The sequence below is a fragment of the Molothrus ater genome, chromosome 6 (assembly GCF_012460135.2).
Source record: "Molothrus ater isolate BHLD 08-10-18 breed brown headed cowbird chromosome 6, BPBGC_Mater_1.1, whole genome shotgun sequence".
Classification (NCBI taxonomy): Eukaryota; Metazoa; Chordata; class Aves; order Passeriformes; family Icteridae; genus Molothrus; species Molothrus ater.
In genome coordinates, this window is record NC_050483.2 from 15,098,078 (window position 1) to 15,122,520 (window position 24,443).

The following is a 24,443-nucleotide window of genomic DNA, read 5'->3' on the forward strand; positions in this document are numbered from 1 at the left end:
CAGCACAGTTGCTCTTTGCCAAGTCACTGTATAGTGACTATAGGGGTCTTTTATTAAGTACTGTGTATTTTTATTGTTACTTTTGCCTTTAACAAAGCTGGGCTTCACCTTTGATAAAGTGAAAGATACTGTCAACTTCTCCAAGTAATCCATTGACTGTTCACTGTTCCACAATTTGCTGATCCAAGACCTTTCGAGTGTCACTGTTGGGAAGGTCATTATTTTCCCTGCCCACTTAGCAGTACTGTGTGGCTGGTACCTGACCTGAAAAATCAGCCTGGAGCATTCTGAACAGTTCTGCAGCATCAGATGCCAGAGCCAGCCAAGTCTGAGCTTTTTAATAAAAGGTGTCTTGGCAGGACACTAACCTGTGTGTGTAAAGTAGGAAGCTTGTACAGAAAATCTCAATTCTGCAAATCAAGATTTAGCTTTTATCACAAAATGTACTGAAAGTACCTGTGACCTGAAGGTTGGTGATGATAGTGTGATGTTTTCCCAAACATGTTACTCTGAAATATTTTCATCTGCTTCTGTGTGTCACATCACATTTGCAGTAGAAAACTCAAACTGATTTGTCTTACAGGATGAAGACTCAGAATTCACATTAGCAGCAGATTTTGAAATTGGACATTTCTTCCGTGAAAGGATAGTCCCTCGTGCTGTGCTGTACTTCACCGGGGAAGCGATAGAGGATGATGATAATGTATGTGTGCAATTAGCATTTTGTTTATTAGTCAGCACATAGAAACATACTGCTCCTTTTCTGATTAGACTAGGGTGAAGTATTAATTACATGAGAATAACAAAAAAAAAGCCCTGAAGAGATCCTGCTACTTGGGGATAGGAAAGGGCTCATTCAGCTTGCTATAAGTTGTTAATCTGCTTCTGGAAGGAGCTTAGTTTCAGTTACAGTGTTTGAATATGTTACACCTATTACTGCAGAAGTTTTTATGCAAATACTAGCAGAGCTAATTAAACCTTGGGTTTGCATTTCAGTTTGAAGAAGATGAAGAAGGTGAAGAGGAGGTAAGATGCACACTATTTTTTATAGAATACTGATTACCCTTTCCATTCCAGTGCCAGGAATAATTCTATTTGGAGCAGAAAACAGTTGTTCATAAATGCTCTTGTTCATGGTACTTCTTTCCAAAAGAGTTCAGCATTCATGACTTGAAAAACTGTGCCTGTTTTTTCCTTTTCATAGAAGTACTTCCTGCAAGAGCCTATATCCATTTTTTTATCCAGTACTTTGAAAGCTGTTTTCTGACATGAGTCAAAAATTAAAGACAAGCTTTGTTTTCTAGAGTGCTGCATGGTAAATATTTGTTCCTTAGGTGGTAGTGGAATTTCAGCTGTCAGCTTTTAGCTGTCATAAGCTTGAAGACTGGGTCTTACCAAATGCAAAGTGAAAAAGGGGAAGTGTGCAACTGCTCAGCATAAGTAATTTAGGCTGGCTCTGGTCTATTTGCAATAATGTTGTATGAACACAAACACACTATGAAAGGCTTTGCACAAAATCACTAAATGTTACTACACTTAAATGAACTAATATCCTTTACATTTTTTGCTTTACTGCTTTTACTGTGCTGTCTTGTTAATTTGTCAAAGGTACATCCCTGATTGTTGTCAGCTTCAGCATAGCAGAGTACATCAGAGGTTATCAAGCTGATCTGATGTGAGCTGGCAGCCTTCAGCATGCAGTCTTTTTTTTTCTCTGTTTAGGCTGTTGAGTGACTAAACATTTTCATATTTTTATTTTTTTAAGCTGGCTATTGATAGAAGTGTGTATATGTATTTTTAATTGGTTTTCAGTGCCAGATGTTATCACTTGGATGTAGTCGTGTGTAAAACTGAGTGCAAAAATCCTGCAGAGGAAATGCATAGCCTGTCTAGAGTAATCTAAATAAAGTGGCTCTTTGGAGGGAGACTGAACTAAAGAACAAAATCAGGCATGTATACCTATTACCAGAACTAAAATTCCAAATAATTTGTTAGATAGAAGTTTAAAAATTGCTGCAGGACTGCATTAGCAGTGTACCTAGGAAGGTTGCCTTAAGCCATACTGCGACCTTTATGCCAAGTTTTAAAGATTTTGAATTTAAAACTTGTAAGATGCTGAATTCTTTTAAATCAGCCCAATGCTGACATCTGAAACATTCTGGAATACAGTGATAATTTAATTTGCTAGTTTGCTTTTTGTCCATTACAAAAAGTTGCATTTTTAACCTATTTTAATTTCTGTTAGTTTATCTCTATTTTGTCATAGGAGTTGGAGGGGGAAGAGGAGGGAGAAGAGGAGGAAGATGCAGAGACTGATCCTAAGGTAAGGACTTCTGTGTGCTTAGTCATAGCACAGACTATAATCATGAGCAGTGTAGTTAAGGGTATGATAGTTTGTGAAAAGATCAATCAAAAAAACACCCTAGCTTCTGACTGCAGTGTTTTTATTATCTCCAACACTCAAAATGCTCTTCAAAGAGAAGTTAATGTTTCCATCAGTTGAGAAAATGCAAGCTTTTGCTTCCAACATGCACCAAGATAATTTCCAATCTGTGTGCCTTTGCTTCTTAATGGCATCTCTGTGTAATGCTGATACAGTTTTCCTTCAGAAAGGTCATATTTGGATGTTCTTTGGCTGGACTTCAAGCTAGAATTAGTCTCACAAATCTCAACTAGCTTGTTTGTTTGTTATTTTCCTTAGAATTGTTCTTTATCGTTGTCCTGATGGCTGCAGGTTAGACTCTACATGTCTGTACTTGGTTAGAAATCAAAAAAAGTCAGTCCTCAACTTTGAATTTTAAACTTTATTATATACCTGGCTTAAAATTCAGCCTTGAGGGTTAGTGTTCCTTCTGATAGGTATTTTTCAGATCTTCAGTCATGGTAAATGCTTATATTTAGTGAAGCTGGGACAGTGATGACAGACTTGTGTTCATGTAGTTCTTAAAACATCATAAAAGCTTTCAATTTTTTATAAAGACAGGTGAAAAAGTGAAAGGCATGCAAAACTGCTTGATCTTTGGATAAAAGTCTTAGCAACTTGACATGTCAGTCTTCTGGTACAGTTTTATACATCATCCTATCATTAGTAAATGCTTTTTGTCACTATCAAGAGTCAAGTTTGTTTTTCTTTAATGAGAAATACTGTATACTAAAGAAAGTCTATCTTGTACAAAGATCAATCAAACAGGGTTAGATTGGAAAAATCAGTATTCTGACTCTGCTCTGTAGGATTCAGATGCAGTGGTGTACCTGTAAAGGGTAAAAGTTGGACAGCTGAGAAACAATGTTAGTTCTACATCAACATATGTTTGTGTGAAGTATCCTTCTAGAGGATTTGGTATTCTGTAGGGGAAAAAATCTGAAGTTATCTTGGAAGGTTATGGTTGTTGCCTCCTGTATTATTTTGTACATTTCACTTTTCATCCATGCTGACAGTTGCTTTCAATTTTTTCCCATTTAGGTGTAATATAAGTCTGTTATTCATTCATACATTTCTAGGTAAGGTGGAATTCCATTCATACCTAACTTCCAAGAGTCCCATTTGTAGTCATGCAATGTGGTTTGTTTTCTAGGGTTTTCTGTTTTGTTTTTGGTTTGGTTTTTTTCCTTGTATGGGGAAAAGAAATGGGGGAATGGTGACTTCAGAGTTTAAGTTTTATTAGTAAACAATAGAAAGAAATGGGTAGGGATGAGTGCCTTTAAATCATATAATTAAAGTAGATTTTTCAGAATGACTCTGCCTTCCTGGCACACTTCCTGCTTTGCCTTTGTAGCAATCAAACTGTATTTCATATACACATGATAAAAGATACTGAGACTTGTCAGACTATTTTTCCTTGTTTCTGGTTTGATGTTGCATCTCTTTACTGTTTCTAATGCACTTGCAAATTATTTCTTAAATATCTTCTCTGCTCTTCCTAAACTCTTCTAAGTCATCAGCTTACTTAGTATGCCTTTTCCAGCATCTTATTTATGCTGCCTGACAAAGGCAGGCAGTCACTCTTAGAAGCCTTTTCTTGATCTCTCATGATTCTGAACAGGTATTGTTCTTCTGTTCATCTGTCTCTTTATTTAAAAGAAGAAAGAAAAATTTCCTTCTGTTGTATACTGTCATCTTTCACCTTTCATCCCATTCCTCACAGAGAACAATGGCCTGCAACAGCCTCCATACTTCTTCCCCCCCTGTATTTTAGGCTTGTGTCTTTTTATTTTAATTATTTAGAAGAAGGTATAGTCCAGCTCACTCCCTCTGCATAGATAATGCCCTTCCTTGCCTTTGTTAAACTCAAAATGGAGCTGTGCTTCTGAATTGTTTTAGTGCACTGGTGGTTCACCTGCAGCAGTAGAACATCTGTTTGTCACAGTGGCTGCAGTCTGTTACACAGCTGTATTCCCTCCCTACAGTTAAAATTGTTAGCCACTGGCTCCAATTTTTCAAGTCAACTTGGAATTATTTTATTTCATTTTTTGACACTGATACCCCAGTTCTGTCCTGTTTTCCATTCTTTTTCCTGCTCGTGTCATTTTCTGATCCTTTTGTTCCCTGTTCCTTGCCTTTCTTTGCCTTCCAGTTCCCACTCCTTTCTTTTGTTTTCTAGAATAGTTTTCTTTTCCATGTACACAAAAAAAAATTGGTCTGTTTTCCTTTCAAATCAGTTTCTCCTTTTCAGTCATTTCCATACTACCTCCTCCTTTATTGTTGTAGTGTATTTGTTGTATTGTTGTAGTACGTTTGCTGCATGTCAACACTTTCTGCTTTGTAAACTTTTCCTCCTTCCTTCCTGTGAGTTTTTTAAGTACGTTGGAGTTGTTCAGATACAGCCAGATCATTATCATCTCTTACACAAAGCACTTGTGCCATGTCTAAGTTGTGGCTTTGGAAGACTGAGCAGTCAGATGATTAAAAGTAGCTTCAGAAGATGCTACAAAACTGGATAATGTAGCTGGTTTTGTCTAGTGCATTTTTCTATGTGCTTGCATGTCCCATTCCTTTAGCTGCCTGTATTTCACCTTGCTGAGGCTGTGCTTGAATTGAGAAGTAGCTGGCAGGGCTGGTTTGAATCACGAGCAGAAGAGCTGCTCTGTGTGTGAGAGACTGCTTGGGCTTCAAGATCTTTTGTCTTTGGGTTGCAGTGGCAGGACATGGCAGCAGCAAATTCATTTCCAGGCCCTGATGTGGAGGCAGGCAGTTTGGGTTAGGGTTGCTCACTTAACTCCAGCTAGCTCTGGGTTTGCATTCTAATATCCTTGCTTTTTCTCCTTCAGTAACAGAGAATAGGAAATAAAGATAAGATTCAGTTTTAGGTCCCATAATTGGACTTTTCCATTGAAGATATTTCAGAAAGGCTTTCTACCTTCTCCACTGGAAAGGACATCAGATTTAGTGCCTGGTGCCTGCCTTGATACTGCTGTTGGCAGCAGAGTTCATGGGGAGTCAGATGAGATCCTGTTGATCTGCCTGTTCAGATGAGATCCTGTTGATCTGCCTGTTCCTGCATGGCCACCTTAGCAGATGGGAAGCTTCCCAAAAAGTGAATTGGAAAAGTAAGGAGATAAAGACTTTATTGCTCTTTGAATCACCTAGGAATGTATCTTGCCTAGTGTGTTTAAACACTGAAGACTAACAGAAATCCAGTGTTTCCTTTAGGATGTCTTTTGAAAAAAAACAACTGCTAAAATAAAAGGCATGGAAATTTTGGGCTTATGTCCCCAGCCTCTAGGACACCAGTTTACCTGGATGGGCAGACACAGTGGGGTTTGTGTAGGAAAGTCAAGAAAGCAGTATTAACTCAGACCTGCTTTCTTCTGTGTGTTAACTCTATGTTCCTGCGAATTTTAGGTGCAATTTTTAATTCTGAGAACGCGATGCAGCAGGAGTGGCAGTAACAAAAAGCTATATATTGATCTTTGTTAGCAAAAAAGAAAAAATAGGTGGGTGTCTCACTCAACTTGTTCATATCCATTGGAATGGTATCTCAGACTGAAATTCAAGGCCCAGAGCAGTTTAAACTCCTTGCACAGAATAAGTGAATATGAATTGAAATATTTTAAAGATACAAAAAAATTTTAAATCCTACCAATTTTAAGATGAACTTAAGTCTGCTTATGGTTACTGTAAAGAATCTGTTTACAACCAGAAGAATTCTTGTCTCTGTAGCCCTGGTAGTGATCTTGAATATGTGTGTTTACTGCTAAATTTATTTAAAAATAAGATGCAATTCCTCCTTATCTTTGCCAGTTCAAGTCTCTCTGGTCTGGCCAATGCACTTCGCTGTCTTTCTAAGATATCATGGGAAGTTAATTTAGGGAAATAGAGCATGGAAACCTTGCCAGGATGGGCTGATAAACAGCACAGGGGCTAAGGCAGATCAGTGTAGTGGTTGGCTGACCCGGTGTCACCAAGTCTGGGCTCTGCAGGAGGAGCAGGCTCAGGCTTTAGAGGGGAGTGTGGATGTCAGCTCTGCATCCCACTCACAGCTCAGAGTCTGGGCCCTGATCTTACAGGAGCCAGCAAAGGCCAGAGATGAGCTTCAGTGTGCCTGTGCCTGCTGGAGCAGCTGTAACTGGAAGGGAATTGTGGTCTCTTTGTGCTGGTGTGCTCTGGGATTAGGCTGTGAGATGCTTTGCATGAGGCTGAGGGTAGCTGAAGGCAGCGTGGAGCTCACATGCTGGCTTCCTCAGCAACGGCAGTGCTGTGTGTTGAAGTGGTGGGAGAAGATGGATTATGTTGGAGTCTGGATCTGAAATACTGCCTTCATACTTAGGGCCTGCTTAAACATTCTGTATATAAGGCCAACAGAGATACATCCTCAAGTGTAACCTAAAAATAGCAGTATTTGTCTCAAAATCCTTCAACAACTGACTCAGATCCAGGAACCCCTCAAACTGTATTTATTTTTTTTTTTGTCTGAGAGCAGTAATCAACACTGAAAGGTTCTTGAAAAAGAACTTTGTGATCTCTGTGACTCAGTTTTTACAGGATAAACAGTTATATGTAGTAAATACGATCTAAGTGTTTACAGAAATAAGGAAAGGATAATGGAGTTTATTAGAAAATACAACAAGTGTTTTGGTTGATCATTAAAATTTGGCGGAAATGGTTGTGGTGGTCAACCTAGGTGTTTCTTGATCTAAATATAGCAGGTGACTAGGAAGGAAGGAAGGAGAGAGATGGAAAGATTTTTTTTAAGTACATTTTAAATAGGAGATTTGTTGTTTTATCATGGCTCTTAGCCAGAAGGCAAAGAGGAGAGGAAGTGATGTTGCCTGCACACTACTCTGTCCATGTTGAAATACCAAGCAGTTTAAAGGAGAATACAAACCTTTAGAAAACTTTAGATAAAAATGCTGCTGTTTTGCTTGCCCCTCAGTAAAAAGGAATAGGCATGCAATGAACTACCAGGGGCAGTTAAATTTTCACTTAAGAGCAAGAATGCCAATTTTGTTTTGTGTAAACATACCCCTTTTCCTGTATTTAGTCCCCAGTCAGTGCAATGTAATTCACATTGGTGTTACTTGGAACTTCAGGCAGATGAGAGAAAACAAGGTTAGCCAGATGTGCTGAGTGAGGAATACCACAAGGAAGAAGTCTGAAAGGTTTCTGACACATCTGTGCATTTGGCTCTAATGCTGAATTGCAGTGCGAGTGATGGTGACCACTGTGACTGTAAAGCAGTTTTGGTGAGGAACAGAGAAACAGCCTGGATTTAGTGCAGGTTATTGAGGCAAAACTTCATGATAAGGAAGTTTAAATTAGTTGCACCTATTCTTCCTTTCTAGAGGCAGAATGCTTCAGTTGTCTTAGCTCTTGGTTACTTGATGTATACTGAGCTGGGCATGGGTACATATTTTATAACACATAAACCTCTTCTTTAGGATAGTAACTAAGAAACATTTTACTTTGCATCAGTGAGGTTCAGGGTGTTGTGTTTTATACCTGTATTTTTCTTTACTAGACTGCAGCAGGTTTCTGTGACTGCTGTTGGTGTATAATAAACTATATTAAGAATGGTAAGGGGAGAAGCAAAGTGGAAATTCGCTGAATAAATTCTCCTGCTTTCTAAGAATGCTATTTTACAATGGAAAAAAAGCAAGAAGTGCAGTGTAAACCTGAAGTTCTTAGTTGTTTGAGTATTTGTTCTCATTCCCAAATACACTTCCTTTTGCCAAAGGGGAAGTTGTTTAACTACCTAATGAAGATGTTTCTGCTTTTACATACTCAGATTAACATATGGACTTCTTGCCCAGTGTTAAATTGTTGAATAGTTACCTGCTTGTGATGCAGAACCTAGAAGAAATCAACACATTAATTACATTTTTATCACCTTAGCAGAAAGGGAAAGGCTCCTAAGGAAAAACTCAGACGTGCTGCAGAATAAGCAGCCTGCCTTCCCTCCCTCCTCAGAGCTGGAGGAGGTAGCAGTTTATTGTTAAAATGGTTTAATAGGGCTCTGGAAGTCAAATAGAGCCTGTGGTTGAGGGGAGTAGGTGGTGGTTTGCTTTCTTGTTTGTGTGAACCTTGGCCTACAGGATGCAGTGTTAACAGCACAAAAATAGATAAAAAATTATGGGGCACCAAGCAGCTGGGGGCAAGGGGAAACTCAGTAAATGTGGTGACTCTGGACCTTTATGATGTAGCTTGAGTTTTCATGTAGCATTCCTCCTGTAAATGCTAGTGTTACCTAGTTAATTCAGAACTACATAGCCAGTTTCTCTGTATTTGTTGAAGTGTTTTCTTTTATGCTAATTTGATTTTTAACTGTTTATTTTCTCTTTTTCCCTTTATGCAGAAAGAGTCCAGCCAACCTGCTGAATGCAAACAACAGTAATAAGGAAATACCACTTGGAAGTGATATTTGAACAACTTGTAACAAATAGTTGGATACCTGGCCTGCAGTTCAGGATATTCTATCGCTGCAGCACAATCTTATTAACAATGCTTAAAATTAATTTGTTTTAAAATGCATGATTTTCACTAACTTTATTGCTTAACATGTACAGTGGCAACTTCAATGCATTTGGGAAATATGAGGTTTAAATAAAGCACACTCTACAGCCGTTGGTACACTGTAGCTAAGTATGTCAATAGGCCTTTAGAGCCTTTTGCCCTATGCATAAGGGAATAGTCCAGACTACCATGTGAGGATTATCCATTTTCTTGCTCGACATTGAAAATCGTGGAATAGCAATGTGCTGAGAAGCTAAAGTAAATGGATTACATGTATGGTAGCTGAAACAGATAGAGCAATATGACTTTTTTGCTAGTTCCCTCCCCTGTTTTTTAATGTTTCTTGCAACCTACAGATTGAACTAGTGCTTGAGCAGCTTTAAATGTCATATTTATTATCTCAGTACAACCAGTTGAGTTGAAGTAATTTTACTTCATTGAAGAGGGTGTCATATTTGAGATTTAGTTGTTCATCTTACTATTTATTTATTCATGTTTGTAAGTACTTTGACAGAATTAGTGCTTTTTAATAGTTTTTAATATACTTGAAAAATCTTCTTCCTCTTTTGCATATAATATGGGTACTTGTAAAACAGGTAATTCAAAGTGGTCTCAATGTAGTAGTCTAGACAGAAGAAACAAACTTGAATCAAAATGACAACTCCTCTGGATGAAGATCAAAATGTAAAGGCCAAACTTGCTGTTGGTGGAAGTGGGTTGCAGCCAAAGAACCAGACAATTTCCAGTAGTCTTATTGCTTAGTGTCCAGCATGAAAGGACCTTTCACTATGAACACGGAAATCTATCAAAGTGAGTCAGTTCAATAAATCTGAAGTTTGGGTGTCTTACTTGCAACACTGAAATTATTCCATTCCACAATTTGTTTTATTTCACATTCTGAAGTCTGCAAAACTACATTTTGTTGTTGTGTGGCACTTAAAGTACACGTTTCTAGTTTCAGCATCCATTACCAACCTCTGGCAGCAGTTGAATAGCAGCTGTATCAACACTGTGACCAGGCATGTAGAGTGCTCCAGCCTTACCTTACACATTTGTAACTTAATACGGTGTTTTCAATTTGTACAGAATAGATAGAATATTCTATTAAAGTTGTGAAACATGATTGGTGGTGCCTGTCTTGTCCCTAATGCTTCCTAGGAGAAATGAGCATCCTGTTCTGAATGGTGGAGTGTTAAACACAGCACCTTTCCAGCTGTTTGCCCATACAGCTCCTGGCTCAACATCTCTCTTTGCCAAAAGCCAAAACAGGAGCCCTTGTAAATATAACTTGCTGGCAGTTCTTTGATGTAAATCAGAACAAACTTGCTCAATTTGCAAGCAAACAGTCTGGAATCTTTTGTAAGAGTTGGGGTTTTTAGGGAGGCAGCATCATTACAGGATTCCACATGATCCATGCACTTAGGTCACGGACTGAATGAGGTGCTGGGGGCCAAACTGGTTTCTGAATGTTAAGGTACTCCCACAGCTGACCTCGCAGTCCTGAAAATGTAACACTACTGCTCAGGTGCCACAGTGTTAAGGCAGGAATGAGGAAAGAAGGCAGGAACAGGGATAGGTTCTGGCCTGTATTTTAAAAAATAAGATTTTGTAGCCTAGTCTGCAGTGCACTCTGGCCAGCATGGAGAGCAGTGTGAAGGTGGTTCTGACAAGGACAGGAATAATGAATGGAGCTTGCCGGTGTGCAGACTGGCTCAGCACAGTGCAAGGTACATCAAATGGATTTGACCTGGTTTGTTTCTCTATTGGAGGAAATTGAATAATAGTTCCCCATCCTCAAGCAGTACTTTCCACTACATGGTTAAACGGGAGTGCTGCTACCTGGAGATAAACATCTGCAAATTAGCACACCAAAGTAATTTATGTGCATGAATACTGAAAGGCTGACTTTAATTTTGAGAAAACGGGAAATTCCAGAACATGTGGAGCAAATGTGCCAGCATCTAGGGAGCCAAATGAGATGGGTGGGTAATGAAGCTGCCTAGCAAGATGTTCATCCTAGGGAAAGCGATGGGAAAGCTGACCTGGGATTCATTCAAGTAGAGTTAATGCTGGTTGACACAACCTAATAGAAAAACAGATCTTGTCAAAACCCAGCTGTGCTCTTCCCATTGCAGATCTTACCAATTATGGCAGAGATGAGCAATTCTTAGACTTCACTGTTTTCACTTACAGACTTTGTCTACAGAAAATGAACTGGTACCTGTGCAGCTCATTCCTCTTAACAGAGTATGAAGAACTGCTGAGGTGGTAGGCAGAATGTCACGGCCAGATAAATCCAGGCTGAATGGTAAATCCAGGCTTGATGGAGTGTGGGTGTGCAAAAACCCACAAGTTACTGTTTGAATGAATTCATTTCTTTCTTTATATTGGTGTGTTTTGTAGACTGGGCCATGAGACAAATAAATGAATGCCTTATGTAAAGCTAGTGGCAATTTTTTAAAAATGGTGAGGTGAAAAGCAAAAAGTCTATGTGCATCCATGCCTGATTGTCATCTCAGCACCCTGATAAAAACCCTGAAGTTTAGTCTGTGGGAACATGCTTTGGTGATGCAGCCTTCATGTTGGTGGCTTCTCATTTGAGGGAGGAAAAACTCCAGTTCTGGGCCTGAAAGCTGAAGCAGCTGGAAGCACTCCAAGAGGAATTCATCTGGTGTGTCACCTGCTCGGGATACACATGATTAACAGTCTCAGTGCCTGGGTTGTCTAGGAAGAGAGCCTTGGAGGTACTGCCCTGCTGCCCTATCTGATACAGGAACAAATGGCAAATGCTCTGCTGCCAGCTGAAACTCAGGGACAGCCTGTGGTTTCTCAGGAGTCCAGCACAGCACCAGGGTACCTTTCTGGAGATTTGGTGTTTGGGATAACAGAGCTTTCGGTTCAATTCCAGTATGTTCAGTTATTTGGGGTTCACTATTTGGTTAGGATCTGTGGTACCTGGAAAAATTAAGATGGTCTCTGTGTGTTTCCACTCTCCTCATTAAACGAGCTTTTCCTGTTTTAGAATAAAGGAGGCTGGTAATGGATTCACGCTCAGTTAAATGCTGCCTTGCTGGCAGTTCCTCAAGCAAATGAGGTCTGGCTGAGAAGCCAGCTCAGCACAGCACAGGCCGAGGAGCCCCACGCTGCAGAGGGACACGTAAGAGGTCAGACTAGTTCAGCACGAGGAAATCGCTCTCTCTGCGAGCTCAGCGATGCAGAGGTGCGTTCAAGATGTGAGACATGGCCCCATGGCCCCACTGCCTGGCATTGCATTGAGGTCGCACCACCTTATGAATTTGTGCTCGAAATATGCACCTTCTTCTGAAGCATCTTTGCACTAGCACTGTTGGAAACAGCTCTAGCTCAGGAAACATCCCAGCTAAGCTGACAGGAAAGATGCAGAGGGGGACTATTTAGAGGACATATGCTCACAGGACAAGGAGGCTTCAAACTGAACAACAGAAGGTTTAGATTAGATATTAGGAAGAAATTCTTTATTGAGGGTGGTGTGGCACTGCCACAGGTTGCCCAGAGAAATTGTGGATGTCCCATCCCTGGCCGTGTTGACCAGGTTGGATGGGGCTCTGAATAACCTGGTCTAGTGAAAGGTGTTCCTGCTCATAGCAGGGGGGTTGGAACGAGATGTTCTGTAAGGTCCCTTCCCATCCAAACAATTCTGAGTCTATGACAAATGGCAATGTATAAAAAAAATAAGAGTTCTGCATTCATGCTTCTTTATTCTATTGCCTTTTCCCAAGGATAAATACCTGTATTATTCCCCAACTAAAATCCACAGGGAATTGATTTTATGTCAATATCTGTTCAGGACTCCTCCCCTGAAGGTGAAGTCCTCACAGTTTTTACCTTTGCTGTCCATGTTTTTCACACCAAATCAGTGTGCAAAACAACTCTGTTGCAGTAGCTGTGACCTGTGCATGGAAAAACTTGCATCCTCCCTTTCCCAAATGGCTTATCACACTAATAGCAGGAAGAAATTTTTTTTTTTCCATTTGCTCATATTGATGTCCTAAATACCACCAGCCTCTCACGGGCCAGGGCCATGAATCCTAAACAATAGATGCCCTAAGTCACTGGTTTGACAAGCATCCAAGAAAAAGAAAAGGGGAAAAAAATTTTAAAAAATCCAAGCCTGTGCGCTGTTAATGAGGCATCATGTGAATGAAGACTGAGCAGTTTGTCAAGTGCCAGCTTTTGTTTCCAGGCTGCCTTTCCTCTCTGCTGGTTCACCTCTCCATTACACAAGCGAAAACGCTCGCTCCACCCAGCAGCGCTGGCCTCTTGCACAAGCTGCCTTACCCTCCAGATTTTACCGTGGGAATTTGGACACCGTGTGGGGATGCCAGAGCCGGTTAATACAACCCAGTGAGCCTGTGCTGCAGCTGCCAGCTCTGCTCCACATAGAAGCCTCCTGGCTTCTGTGAGCCACCTTGGTAACAGTGCCCCACTGCAAAAAAGATCCCTCCCAGCAAAGTTTCCTTTCCCCAAAAAGCATCACCAGCGATGCTGTGGCCTCTTGCTGGCTTGCCCCCACCTCCCTGCTTGCCCCCAGCATCTGCAAGGTGGATATAACCCGTACTAGACCCATCCCAGCTTGAGAAAAAGGGCTGAAGAGAAGGGAAACACTAGGGAAAGGACATTCATCACAGCCTAAAGGGTGGAACAAAAAAATAATAATTTGCCCCTGTTTGGGGCAGAAACCAAACAGCATAGGATGGTCTGATCTATTACTAATGCAAGTTTTTGCATTGTGCAAATATTCCTTGTGAGCTGTTAAATTTTATTTTTTTTTACAAAGCAACGTCTGGTTTTTGAGTCCACCTTTTAGGGATAAATGAGGACTTGCTTAGTTAATTAATGTCTGTTTGATAAACTCTGTTAGATCCCACTTAGAAGGAGGTTGGGAATTTATTTTTTTTTTAATATTGTTCTTTTACTTAACCCAATTGTCTGGTCTTCCTTCTTCCTTTTCATGCTCCTGACTTAAGGCACATTCCAAACTCTTTGATTTGCCTGAACAGAAAGAGCATGAGAGAATGAAGGCTGGGTGAAAAATGTGTATTGGAGCTCCTACTAAAGCCAACTGCTGGAGTCGGCGATGGGATATAACTTGTTAGGGGAGTTACAGCACTTGCTGTAGAGGTCATGCAGAGCTCCTGCACACGAGTAAATAGTTCAAGGTGTTTTGATGCAGAGAAAAAACATAGATATAACTGCTGCTGACATTCCCCTGAGCTGTTTCATCTCTTACCGCTTCAAAAAATCAGGGAAAAACAAATTATGCACTTTCAATCTGAGATTTATATAGGCTGAATTGTTGCTTAGCGTATGAAAAGATCAAAAAGGAGATCTTTGAAGACAGATTGCCTACAAAGAACACTGGACTGTTATTACATTAAAAAAAAAAAAAAAGAGTTTAATAAGCACAGTTCAGGTCAAAACGTAGGCAAGTGCGTGTGTGCAATAAAGTGTTTGCAAGGGCTGCTTGCTCAGGCGTTTCAAAGCCGGGCAGCAGGAGGGAAAATCGCGGAGCCGGCATCTGGAGCAGCAGCAGCAGCAGTGCAGCATTCCACATGAGCCCCATTCTGCACCCGGAGTGCCGACTCAGACTCGCTGGAGCTGCTTCTGCTGGAAACTCCTGCGGTCACAGGGATGGCCTGGCTGGTTTGGGGATCTCCTGGCCAAGGAGCAGAGGGGATGGAGCCCTCTTTCCCTCCACCCGCAGCTTCATCTTGTGCCCTCTGGGGAGCAGGTGTTTCAGTCCCTTTCACCTAATGAGGCTGCAAATAAACACTCTGGGACTGAACCCCTGGGAACTGATTCTGTTATGGCTGGGGACAGCAGACCAGCAGCGCTCTGAATGTTCACCCCACCTCACAGTGTGAGATCAGCACCATTCCTGAATCCAAGCAGGGGTGGGGATCACCCCTGTGGGTGCTTCTGGCCCTGGAAAAGAGCCATCCGTGACCTTGCAGCATCCCTAGGAGATGGAGACCAAAATGCAGAGCTGCAGTGGGCATCCAGCTCCAGCAAGCCCCTGGCAGAGCCTGGCACAAGGAATGCTGCCCCCAGTCTTGTTCTCTGCCCCTCATCCCCCTGAGCATCCTTCCTCCACACCTGGCCTCATCTTCGGGCGCAGGACAGGAGAGGCAGAGGAAGGAGAGCAGAGAGAGGAAGGAGAGGAGACAGAGGAAGAAGAGGAGAGAGAGGAAGGAGAGGAGGCAGCCCGGCCTCCCTTCTCCTCCGCGGTGTGCGGCAGCCTCTCCCAGCACCCAGCCCGACCAGTACGCGGGTTTGCCGGCTGCGAGGAGCCCGCCAGCAGCAGCATCTCACTGCGAGTCCGATTTCAAAGGCAGCCCTGATGAAGACGTTGGGGGAAGGCAGAGCAAACAGACACCGTAATTGCGGTGCGCGCTTTCTCATCTCCGCGGCGAGTTGCAAAATGTGCCGCCTCCTCCCTTGTCAGCCGGGCTTTAATTGGCTTTAATGAAGAGGCAATTACATGATTTCAATTTTTAATTAAAGGGGGTGTTGGTGCAGGGGAGGGGGGGCCGACCCCCTTCGAGCATGTCAGTGGCACAAAGGGAGATATCTGGGTATGGTGCAGGAGGGTTTTTGGGGGGCTCCTCCCTCATCCCCCTGGGCAGGGAGGGCTTCATGGGGGCTCTGGGCTGTCTGGCAGGAGCAGATGGAAGCTAGATGCCTCCCAGCCACGCCGCTGGCAATTGTAGATCTTGCCCCAGCACCCCCAGGCGAGCTGCAATCAGCTTTTTTTCTCTTTTTCTTCTATCTTTATTTTTTTTTCTTTTTGTGCTAGAGCCAGCAGATCAAAGGGGCAGCAAATAGCTTAAAAAAAACCCCAAAAACAAAACAAAACCCAAAAAAACCCCAATCAACAAAACCCCAAAAAGCCCTCCCAAGCCAAACCAAGCCTTCCCCACACACTGCACCAGCGAGAAACACCTCCTGGATAAAGTGCTTGATGCATGTTGGCAGGAGGAGCTGGTGGGGTGGGATGAGTGTCTGAAAGTTAAAGCAGACCCTGCAACTGGGAGCTAGTTTTATTTTATTTTATTATTTTATTTATTTTATTTTATTTATTTTATTTTATTTTATTTTATTTTATTTTATTTCTTATGCCAAGCATCAGGCAGCTGCCCTGTGATAGAAACACCTTCCCTATGACCCCACACAGTGAGCACCGAGGAGGGACTGACCCACCCAGCTCACTTGTTCATTTTTCCTGTAGAAACCACCTTGTCTGTCTGTGCTAAAGCATGACTGGAGAGGGAAAAATGGAGGCACGTGGTAAAAATGTCCCTTGGGAAGCAGTGATAATTGCAGGGCCCGAGCTGCTGGCTGAGTGTCTGTGCTTTATTGCTCTCTCTGGCAGCCAGGCAGCAGGAGCTTTGGCCTTGACTTGGTTCCATGTGCTGGGATGTCCTCCCTCATCGTGTTTCAATAAAACACAATCACTTTACGACTTCCTCTCGACAGAGATAAAAAGTCATTCAGAGGAGAAGCTGGCGGCGCTGCGGCTGCGCTGCGCCCTCGGCGTTCCCTCCGCCCCAGCTGCCACTGCCAGCCTTGCCCTTGGCTTGCAGGGAGCGCTGAGCTGCTGGCCAGGCATGGCTGGGATGCCCAAGGTGCCCACAGAGCAGCTGGCACAGGCAGGAAGGTGGCCAGGCCTGCACTATGGCCAGTGCCACTCCACAGAGCCACAGGGAGGGCAAGGGCAAGATAAAAGGGAAGAAAAGGGGAAGAAGGCAAGGTCCAAGGTCCTTGTGAGCAATGATCAGTTCACCTGCTTGTCAAATATAGCTGGAGCTGGCTGGCGCTGCTGTGTGGGCACACTGAGTCACCCCTGCTGCCGGCCAGGTGGGAGAACAAGGTCGCCTTTAGCCAGGGAGAAGGGAAACCTGCCTTTTGAAACAGCTGGGTGGGAGCTGGGACCGTCAGCACTGAGCCAGCAGCCTCCTCCCTTTGAAGGCTGGGGCTGAGATTCTGCTGCAGGCTCCGTGCCAGCCCCCTGCGAGCACAAACCTCCTCCCTGCCTTCCCACTTCCTTTGCCCTGGGGTCCCAGATGCTCCACAAAAGCTCATCGCCCTCGCTACCCGCAGCAATCATCGATCACAGCATGGTTTGTGGAGGGGACTGCTTTACAGTGACCCACAACCTGTTATCTCCCAGAGAAATGCATCTGCTCCCACAGAGACAGCTGCTTCTCCATCCCAGTACCCAGCTTTCTCACGAGATGAAGGCCTTTCCCCCCTTTTTTCCCTCATTACTGCTGGATGAGAAATCACTTGATCCAAGGTGACATGCAGCAACTGCTTGCAGAGAATGAAAACTGCCTTCCTGCAGTTCAGGCTGGGGAACAGGGTACCCTTCCCTTGGGGCAACCTCATCCTCATCCTCACCCTCATCCTCATCCATCTGTGAGCATCCTTCACTGTTAGAGCCTGGCTTCACACCAGAAGCAGAAGCAGTGAGTGAGGCACCAAAGGACAATAAGTGGTGGAATGGCTGTGGCTAAAGGGGATTTCTGGCTGCAGGTGTGGTTGTGCTTCTCCTGCGCCTGGTCAACACTCAAAGAGTTTTCCCATGGAGGAGACAACCGGCCCTTGACAGGCAAGTGAAACAGGAGCAGCCATGAGTCACCAAAGATAAAGGTCAAGCTCGTTATCAGCCGTGGGAGAGGCTGTGGCTGGGTGTGCTGCAAAGAAATGTGCTCAGAGGCCAGCCAGGGCCAAAAATCCCAGTGCCATGGACACCTCTGCCCAGGGGACCAGCCCAGGGGTGCTGGTTTTCTTCTTCCACTGCCCATTTCCCAGCAGCATCCGGTGGTGATGATGGGTTTCAGTGTGCTGTGGGCCAGGTGGCGCCGGCAGGGTGGCTGATGGGTGCTTCAATGAGCTGTGGGTGCTGGAGCACCCACACAGCTCCCACAGAGTGCTTGGCTCTTGTCACGTGTTCCTGGAGTGCCCACAGATGAGTCCTGTCCTCCGTGGCAGGAAGAAAAGAGGTGTTCTCACTGAAATCAAACATTTTTCCTCCTGCTCTCGCACAGCTTCTCACTTCAAGGTCTCATGAGGAGAATTAAGGCTGGAGATGTGCCATGTGCACACTCCCCTGTGCCTATGGGAGTCCAAAAAGGCTTTCAGAAAAGCCTTGGCAATGAGAGGGGCCTGGCAGCGTCTGCGTCGGAAACTCCAGCCTCGTTTTCCAGTATTTTGGCCAAATGTGTGATTTGCTGTTTGTGTCCCTGGGTTACTGCTCTTGCAAACAGGCACAGTCATGGACATGCATGTCCCCTCTGGAGTGCCCTGCCCGTGGCCTCCCCGGCCTGCTCACAGCGCACGAGGGCTTTTGCTGCAGCCCCGGATCCCGCGGCTCTGACCAGGGGTTTCCAATTATGGGAAATGTGTCCGGTTCCATGCCTGACTCCTGCTCCAGTAAGGCTGGAAGAATGACTTAGTCATCCTGGCTGCCTGCCAAGCCTTTTAACTCGTTTTGCTCCGTTTGGAGGTTATTTCCGGGCTCCAAAGGCCAGCAGGGCTCCACACTACAAATGTCTGACAGCCGATAAATGGATTGAGGAAACAAGGAATTTAAAGCACTTTATCCCTGCTGTAGCAACCCTGCTTGCAACACCTCCAGAGAAGCTCAGATAAACCCATCCTGGGTGGTAAATGCCAGTCAGTGCCACCTGTCCTTGGCTGAAGAAAAGACCCCTCTTCTAAAGGACACTAGTAATTTGGGACTGATAGCTAAGATTTTGTGATATTTGTCCCAGCCAGCTCTCAGTGATTATCCCACAGAAAAGGGGTTTATGTGTTTTAAGCTGTCACACAGTGTTAGAGATGTCCTGAGTTTTCAGATCAATGCAAATAACTTCCTCCCCACCCCTGCAGCTGTACCAGAGGCTGGGATGGAGCCCCACTGAGCTGACAGAGGACATGCAAAGGGGAAAGTATGGGACCCAGGTTCCAGAGGAATCCGCTGGGAAGGGGGAACAAAACTGCCCCAAACAAAGCAGCAGGATGCTCTTGGCTGAGCATAACATCTCTGTCCTGCTCCCCCCGATCCTCTGTGCCATGGCTTTATCCCCCATTCATCATTCCGCTGTAACCTGGGCTGCCCTGCCTCCAGGGAAATCTATTTTTGGCTCGTCCTGGGGGAGCAGAGCCTGGCCAAGGTTACATGCTAAGCACCCTCATTTCCTCCTCTTAACTGCCTCCCTGCTTTATCACAAACTTTCTCCCTACATCTTTTTTTCCACTCGTAAATGCTGCAGTCACTGGGGTCCCACACTGCCCAGGGCCACTGGGCCACCAGGCTCAAACCCATCTTCTAGAACCCTGGCTTTTTGCTCCCTCCACAAAACTCACAGAGGTTTCCTCAAACCCATTTCTCCCTGCCACCGAATTGTAGTTTTTCTAACAGAGCAGGAAAAAAAAAATCCTCAGCTTTTTATGGCTTAGGATTTCCCTTTCACACCTCCTGGCTCAGCCAAGCAGCACAGGGACCACCAGGAGGAGAATGACAGCATCACTGATGCTTGCCCAGCCCCAGCTCTCAGCCTGGTGGGACATGCCCTGAGCTACTCACTGCAAATATTTGCCCAGGTGGGGCCAGGTGTTTGAGTATGAGGTGGGCTGAGTAACCAGCAGGAAAGAAGAGAGTTTGACTTTTACATTTTAGCCCCATTGGCAAATATTAACTTGAGGAGCAAGCGGACTCCTGCTATCCCCTGCCACACGAGCCACGAGGCAAAGGACAGGTACAAACTGGGAGGCACATAGAGCTTATAAACCCCAACATCCACAGCTCAGGACTACTGGGCTCACTCCAAACCATTTCATTTATTTGGTGGTAGGAGTGGGGAGACAAATCAGCTTAGGTAAGAACTGGGAAAACCAATCAGAACTGGAAAAATACACATTGCTGATTTCCATTTTTTCATTTTATTCAATGTTTTTAGGATTTTTTTCTCCCCCATGGCTTTCAGATGTCACTGAATGACCTGAAGTTGGTGCCTAGAGAGTATTTATTGCATTTTAATCCACCATATGAGAACCCTGTTTCCCTCCAGCCTTCCTGAGCACTGGCAGCCAGGCAACAGAGCATCCTCAGCTCCCACTGCCTGCTCCAGCAGAAGCCTGGTCATGGCACAGGTTTAGTGGGGGAGCAGCAGGGTAATGGTAGCAGGTAAAGATCTCAGCAGTGGAAACACTGGCAAGGAGGTAAAAGCCTCAGGAGAAAATAGAAAATAAATCTTAAACCCTCATCTAAACTCCTTCCCTTCACACCTACCACAGTGCAGTGTCCTGGCTTCAAAAAGAAAATTTGGCAGCCAAAGCACAATGAGAAACACAGTATCAGCTCTACCACCCGGTCTGCCACACACACCCCAGCTGTCCAGGAGGGAAAGGACGCTCTTTCCCCTCCAGCTACTTCCCACAGCCTGGCCCTGGCCACTTCTGGGAATGATGCACTGGAGGAGTTTCTTTTTGATGTCTTTCCAGCCCTCCTGGAGACAGGAAACATCCCAAAGCTGGACAGTACCATGACCTTATATTCCCCCCAACTCCCTAAAGTTTGCTGATGTTGTGGTTAGGCAGTCCTGCGATCCTTTTCAGTGTTTACTCTAAAAGTTTATATACTGTAAAAAACCCCAAAAAACAGGGAAAATTCAGAATGTGGGGGCAGGAGGATGTGCCAACAGGGAGCTCAGTGCTGTGCTGTCAGGACAGCCAGGTGGGGACACGGGCCATGCTGACCTGTGTGACACAAGACATCTGAACCTTCCACAGTCTCCACACACAGATTACGACAGGACAAAGATGGTTAAAAGCCACTTCCTGGATCTTGGCAGATTTCGAAAGGACAGGTAATGTGGAGCAGTGACCTTCAGTATGCAATGTCAGCGTATTTCTGCAAAGCCTGGCCCCTCACAATCTCCAGTAAAAGCACAGCAGGGTAATAAAAGGCTGCCTGGCAGCAGGCAGGCAATGCCAGGCTGAATGGCATGAGCTGAAACCACCAGGGACCTCCTATGCAAAGAGCTCATCAGTGTCAGCCCAGGCTGAGGTGTCAGACATTTATTGTTGCTGCTGAAAATAAAAATATCCCAAATATGTGTCCCAAGAGATTTAGTATGAGAAGTTGAATCCTTCAGCAGGAGAATGTCCCATCATTTTAAAACTGTGAGCTGTAGCCTAAACCATCTTCTGAGCTCACAGGACATGGGAAAATATTGTCAGCATTCAGAGGGGTCAGTAAATAACCCCACAGTTCAGGACAAGGCTTGGCAAGCCACTGGGTGGGCTTTCCATTCCCTTGGCAGAAGGGGAAGTACTGAGTCCCCATGGGTCCCACAGGGCCCTGCCATGGGGTTCTGTGCTCCCCACTGACAGCTCAGCGTGTTCATGGATCCCCCCATGATGCTCAGCAAGCTGCTTTGTGAAGAGAATTGTGAGAACAGGCTACACTGAGGTCCACCAGCATCTAAAGAGCAGTCCTGGACCAAACCCAAACTGTGGGGTCAACACCTTCCTCACCTGCATGAAGATGCACCCAGGCTCCTCCAAGCCAGGCCAAGCTACACAGGGATGTTTTCACCTGTTGTATTTCTGCCAAATGGTCTTGAAATCGGGCCAAAAGGCTCAGAGATATGGGTATTAGGAGGGGCACCAACAGCTCAAAAGACCAGATAACACAAGACTTCTTTTTCCATTTTTATTTTAATAACCAAACTAAACACCTGTACAGCATCCAAAGTGGGGAACACACTACACACAGAGTCATGCCCAGGCTGCTGAGAAGAGACAGAGCAAAACAGCCCCTCTTCCCCCAGTTTTTAATCCCAGTATGGAATTTAGGTGCCTGGAGTTGTCCTAAGCAGGTTTGATTTGGCACATTCCCACCCTTATTTGGCTGTCTGCTGCAGAGCACAGCCAAGGACCGGCTGACGGGAAATGACATCTTTTCTTCCCAGCTCCTCACAACTGCTCCATGACTGACTGCAGCAGTTTACAACATGTAATGGTAACACACTGACTCAGTGGGATGAGACATTTCAAGCTTCTCAGGAAAAAAGAGTCTTAGTCAGATAAATATTAGTAAATTGAGCAAGCTGGGCGACGTGCTATTGCTGATTAATCCATGGCTTGCGTAGGGTACAAAAAAAGGATCTCCCAGATTGAGCAAAGATGCTTCCTCTGATGCCCTTGTTTAAATTAACACAAAAGCTCCAGCCTTGCTACCTATCATTTACTGTAATCACCTAACAAACAGCCTGGGTGGCCTTCATCCCCCTGGCTGAGACCTTTCCCAGTGATCTGCCCCTAAGAGAAGAGCTTCTTCACCTGAGCTTGGCCATCTTGGAGCGATGTACCCAAGCTCTCTGTGATTATGGAAAGGTCTGAACATGCCCAAGGGAGACTGAGCCCCCTCCCAGGGCATCTCCAATACGGGTAGCTGGCCCTGATGTGCTCCATGCTGCTCCAGGAGGTCTTGCCCACAGAGGGACTGGCACCCACCAGCTCACCAGTGGAGTTTGGAGGGACCCAATGGCACCAATTTGTCCCAGGGCATTTCTGAAGGAAGAGAATATTAAGGAACTATAGCCAAAAACTTCCCAGAGATACTCTAGAACAGTCTAAAAAATAAAAACAAAACCCAAACAAACAAATAAAAAAAGCCCCTAAAAACAACAACAACAACAACAAAAACCACCAAACACAAAACAAAAAAAAAAACCTAAAAAAACCCAACCAAATATTTTAAGGAGTACAAAGATGTGAAAAAAAAATGGAATAAAATGGGAAAAACATGAAAAAGCTCTGCTCATCACAGACTTTCCCCAGTAACAACCCACCCTTTTAGTTTACAGCTATTTAGGGTTTTTTGAGTCCAGGTTTCCTTGGAGACCCAGTGGTCACTGTACTGAGCTCCAGCTAAAAGTGCCTGTGGGTACAGCTACGCCCTAATATAAACATGGAGGGCAGCAATTTACAATGCAGGACCATATGTTCCTCTGTTACTAATCGACTTCAGCTGCCAGGATTACAATGTCAGTCCTGTAAACCAGCTTTTTCCCCTACAGATGTCATGTTGAAATCATTATAATAAAAGCAATTTTACAGCCTTCAGTCTGCACTTCCCTCTGCTGCTGAGAAGCCTGCATTAATGCCAGAAAAATTAGGGGTCCTTCTCCTGGGACAGAGCCCTGGGAGAGGAGATGCACAGCTCCAGGATTACAGAGGGACAGGGGGAACAAACCCAAGGCAGCTGCAGGAATGCCAGTACCCTGCAATGGCTAATAGCTGCAGCTCCTGCATCTTTTGGGAGGGAGATGCAAAGTTTGGGCCAGCTGGAAACCTTGGTGGGATAAATGCATGGCTAAATCCCACAAAAAGGGCAGCAGGTCCTATTGATGGGTCTGTGGAGTTAAATTGAGAAAACCCCCAATTTTTTGGCATTTTTCCTCGGTGTGATCCCTATCCATCCTCATCCCTGACCTCAAAGCCCGGGCTGCTCCCGGCGGTGCCTGCCTGGCTGCCGTGCTTTGTTACCGTGACTCACAGAGGTAGCTACGGCAACCCGATGCTGCCGGCAGCAGGGCACTGACGCCTCCCTCGGAAACAATGATCAAACCAAGCCCTCCTCTGGAGCGGGCACTCACTGCAGAGCCATGTGGCACGGCAGAGCCATCGAGGCAGCCTGCAGCAGCTGGCACCACCAGCCCATCCATCGAGGCTGAGTGTGGCCATCCCATCCCACACCCATACAATCAGCCCTGTACACAACACACGTACAAGCACCCACCCCTCAGTGGCTGAATGCTGGTCCCTTCTCCTGGGAGGAGGATGAAGCCACACTTCCATGCCAAATTGCCATTTAGGCTTCTAAAATGCCCCTGGTAAATTGGAGATTGCTTTGGGGCAAAGCAGAGGGTGGTGCCAGCACCCCTGGCAAGTGTGGGAAGAGGGAGACGGCCGTGTGGGACAAGGCTCCTGTGACTGAGTGTCAGTCTGCTTCCCATCACCTTCCTCTGCTTCACACTCCCCACTGGGTTATTTTCCCCCTCTTCCTAAGAACAGAGACAAATTCCTAAATTTTGAGTTTCCTGGAGATGTCCTGTATTTGGGGGGCAAGGAAGGGCCAGTGCCTGATGATTTTATATTAAAGGCAGCTTTATATTAAAGGTGGTTGTGTTTGGGAGCTCACACACTGTCAAGGAACGGCCACGGTAACGTGCTGGGCTGCAAGAAAAACATCCCTTCTCTTTCTCTCACTGGTAACACAGCAAACAACTAAACCCAAACTAAAGGGAGTGACAGGTTCCTCCCAGCTGCCAGCCCAGCTTGGACAGAGACAGCAGCAGCACCTGAGCTGCAATCACCCAAAGCTCCCATTAGCTGCAGCTTGGTCATGGCCCTTAATTATCAAAGCCATCCACTGCCCACA

The 24,443-nt window shown here is 44.8% G+C and overlaps 1 protein-coding gene across 2 annotated transcripts in view; it reads left to right on the forward strand.

Annotated features, from left to right (window-relative positions):
- The window catches only part of NAP1L4 (nucleosome assembly protein 1 like 4), a 28,476-nt gene extending 18,403 nt beyond the window's left edge, over positions 1–10,073 (forward strand). Inside the window, exons 12-16 of one of the 2 annotated variants that reach the window (XM_054515118.1) lie at positions 584–703; positions 997–1,026; positions 2,267–2,323; positions 3,464–3,501; positions 8,793–10,073. In XM_054515118.1, the coding sequence (XP_054371093.1) occupies positions 584–703; positions 997–1,026; positions 2,267–2,323; positions 3,464–3,469 (213 nt within the window). In that variant the 3' untranslated portion in view covers positions 3,470–3,501; positions 8,793–10,073. The remainder of the gene's footprint in view (positions 1–583; positions 704–996; positions 1,027–2,266; positions 2,324–3,463; positions 3,502–8,792) is intronic. The other variant, XM_036383688.2, reaches the window with a different exon arrangement.
- Positions 10,074–24,443: the final 14,370 nt, after the last annotated feature.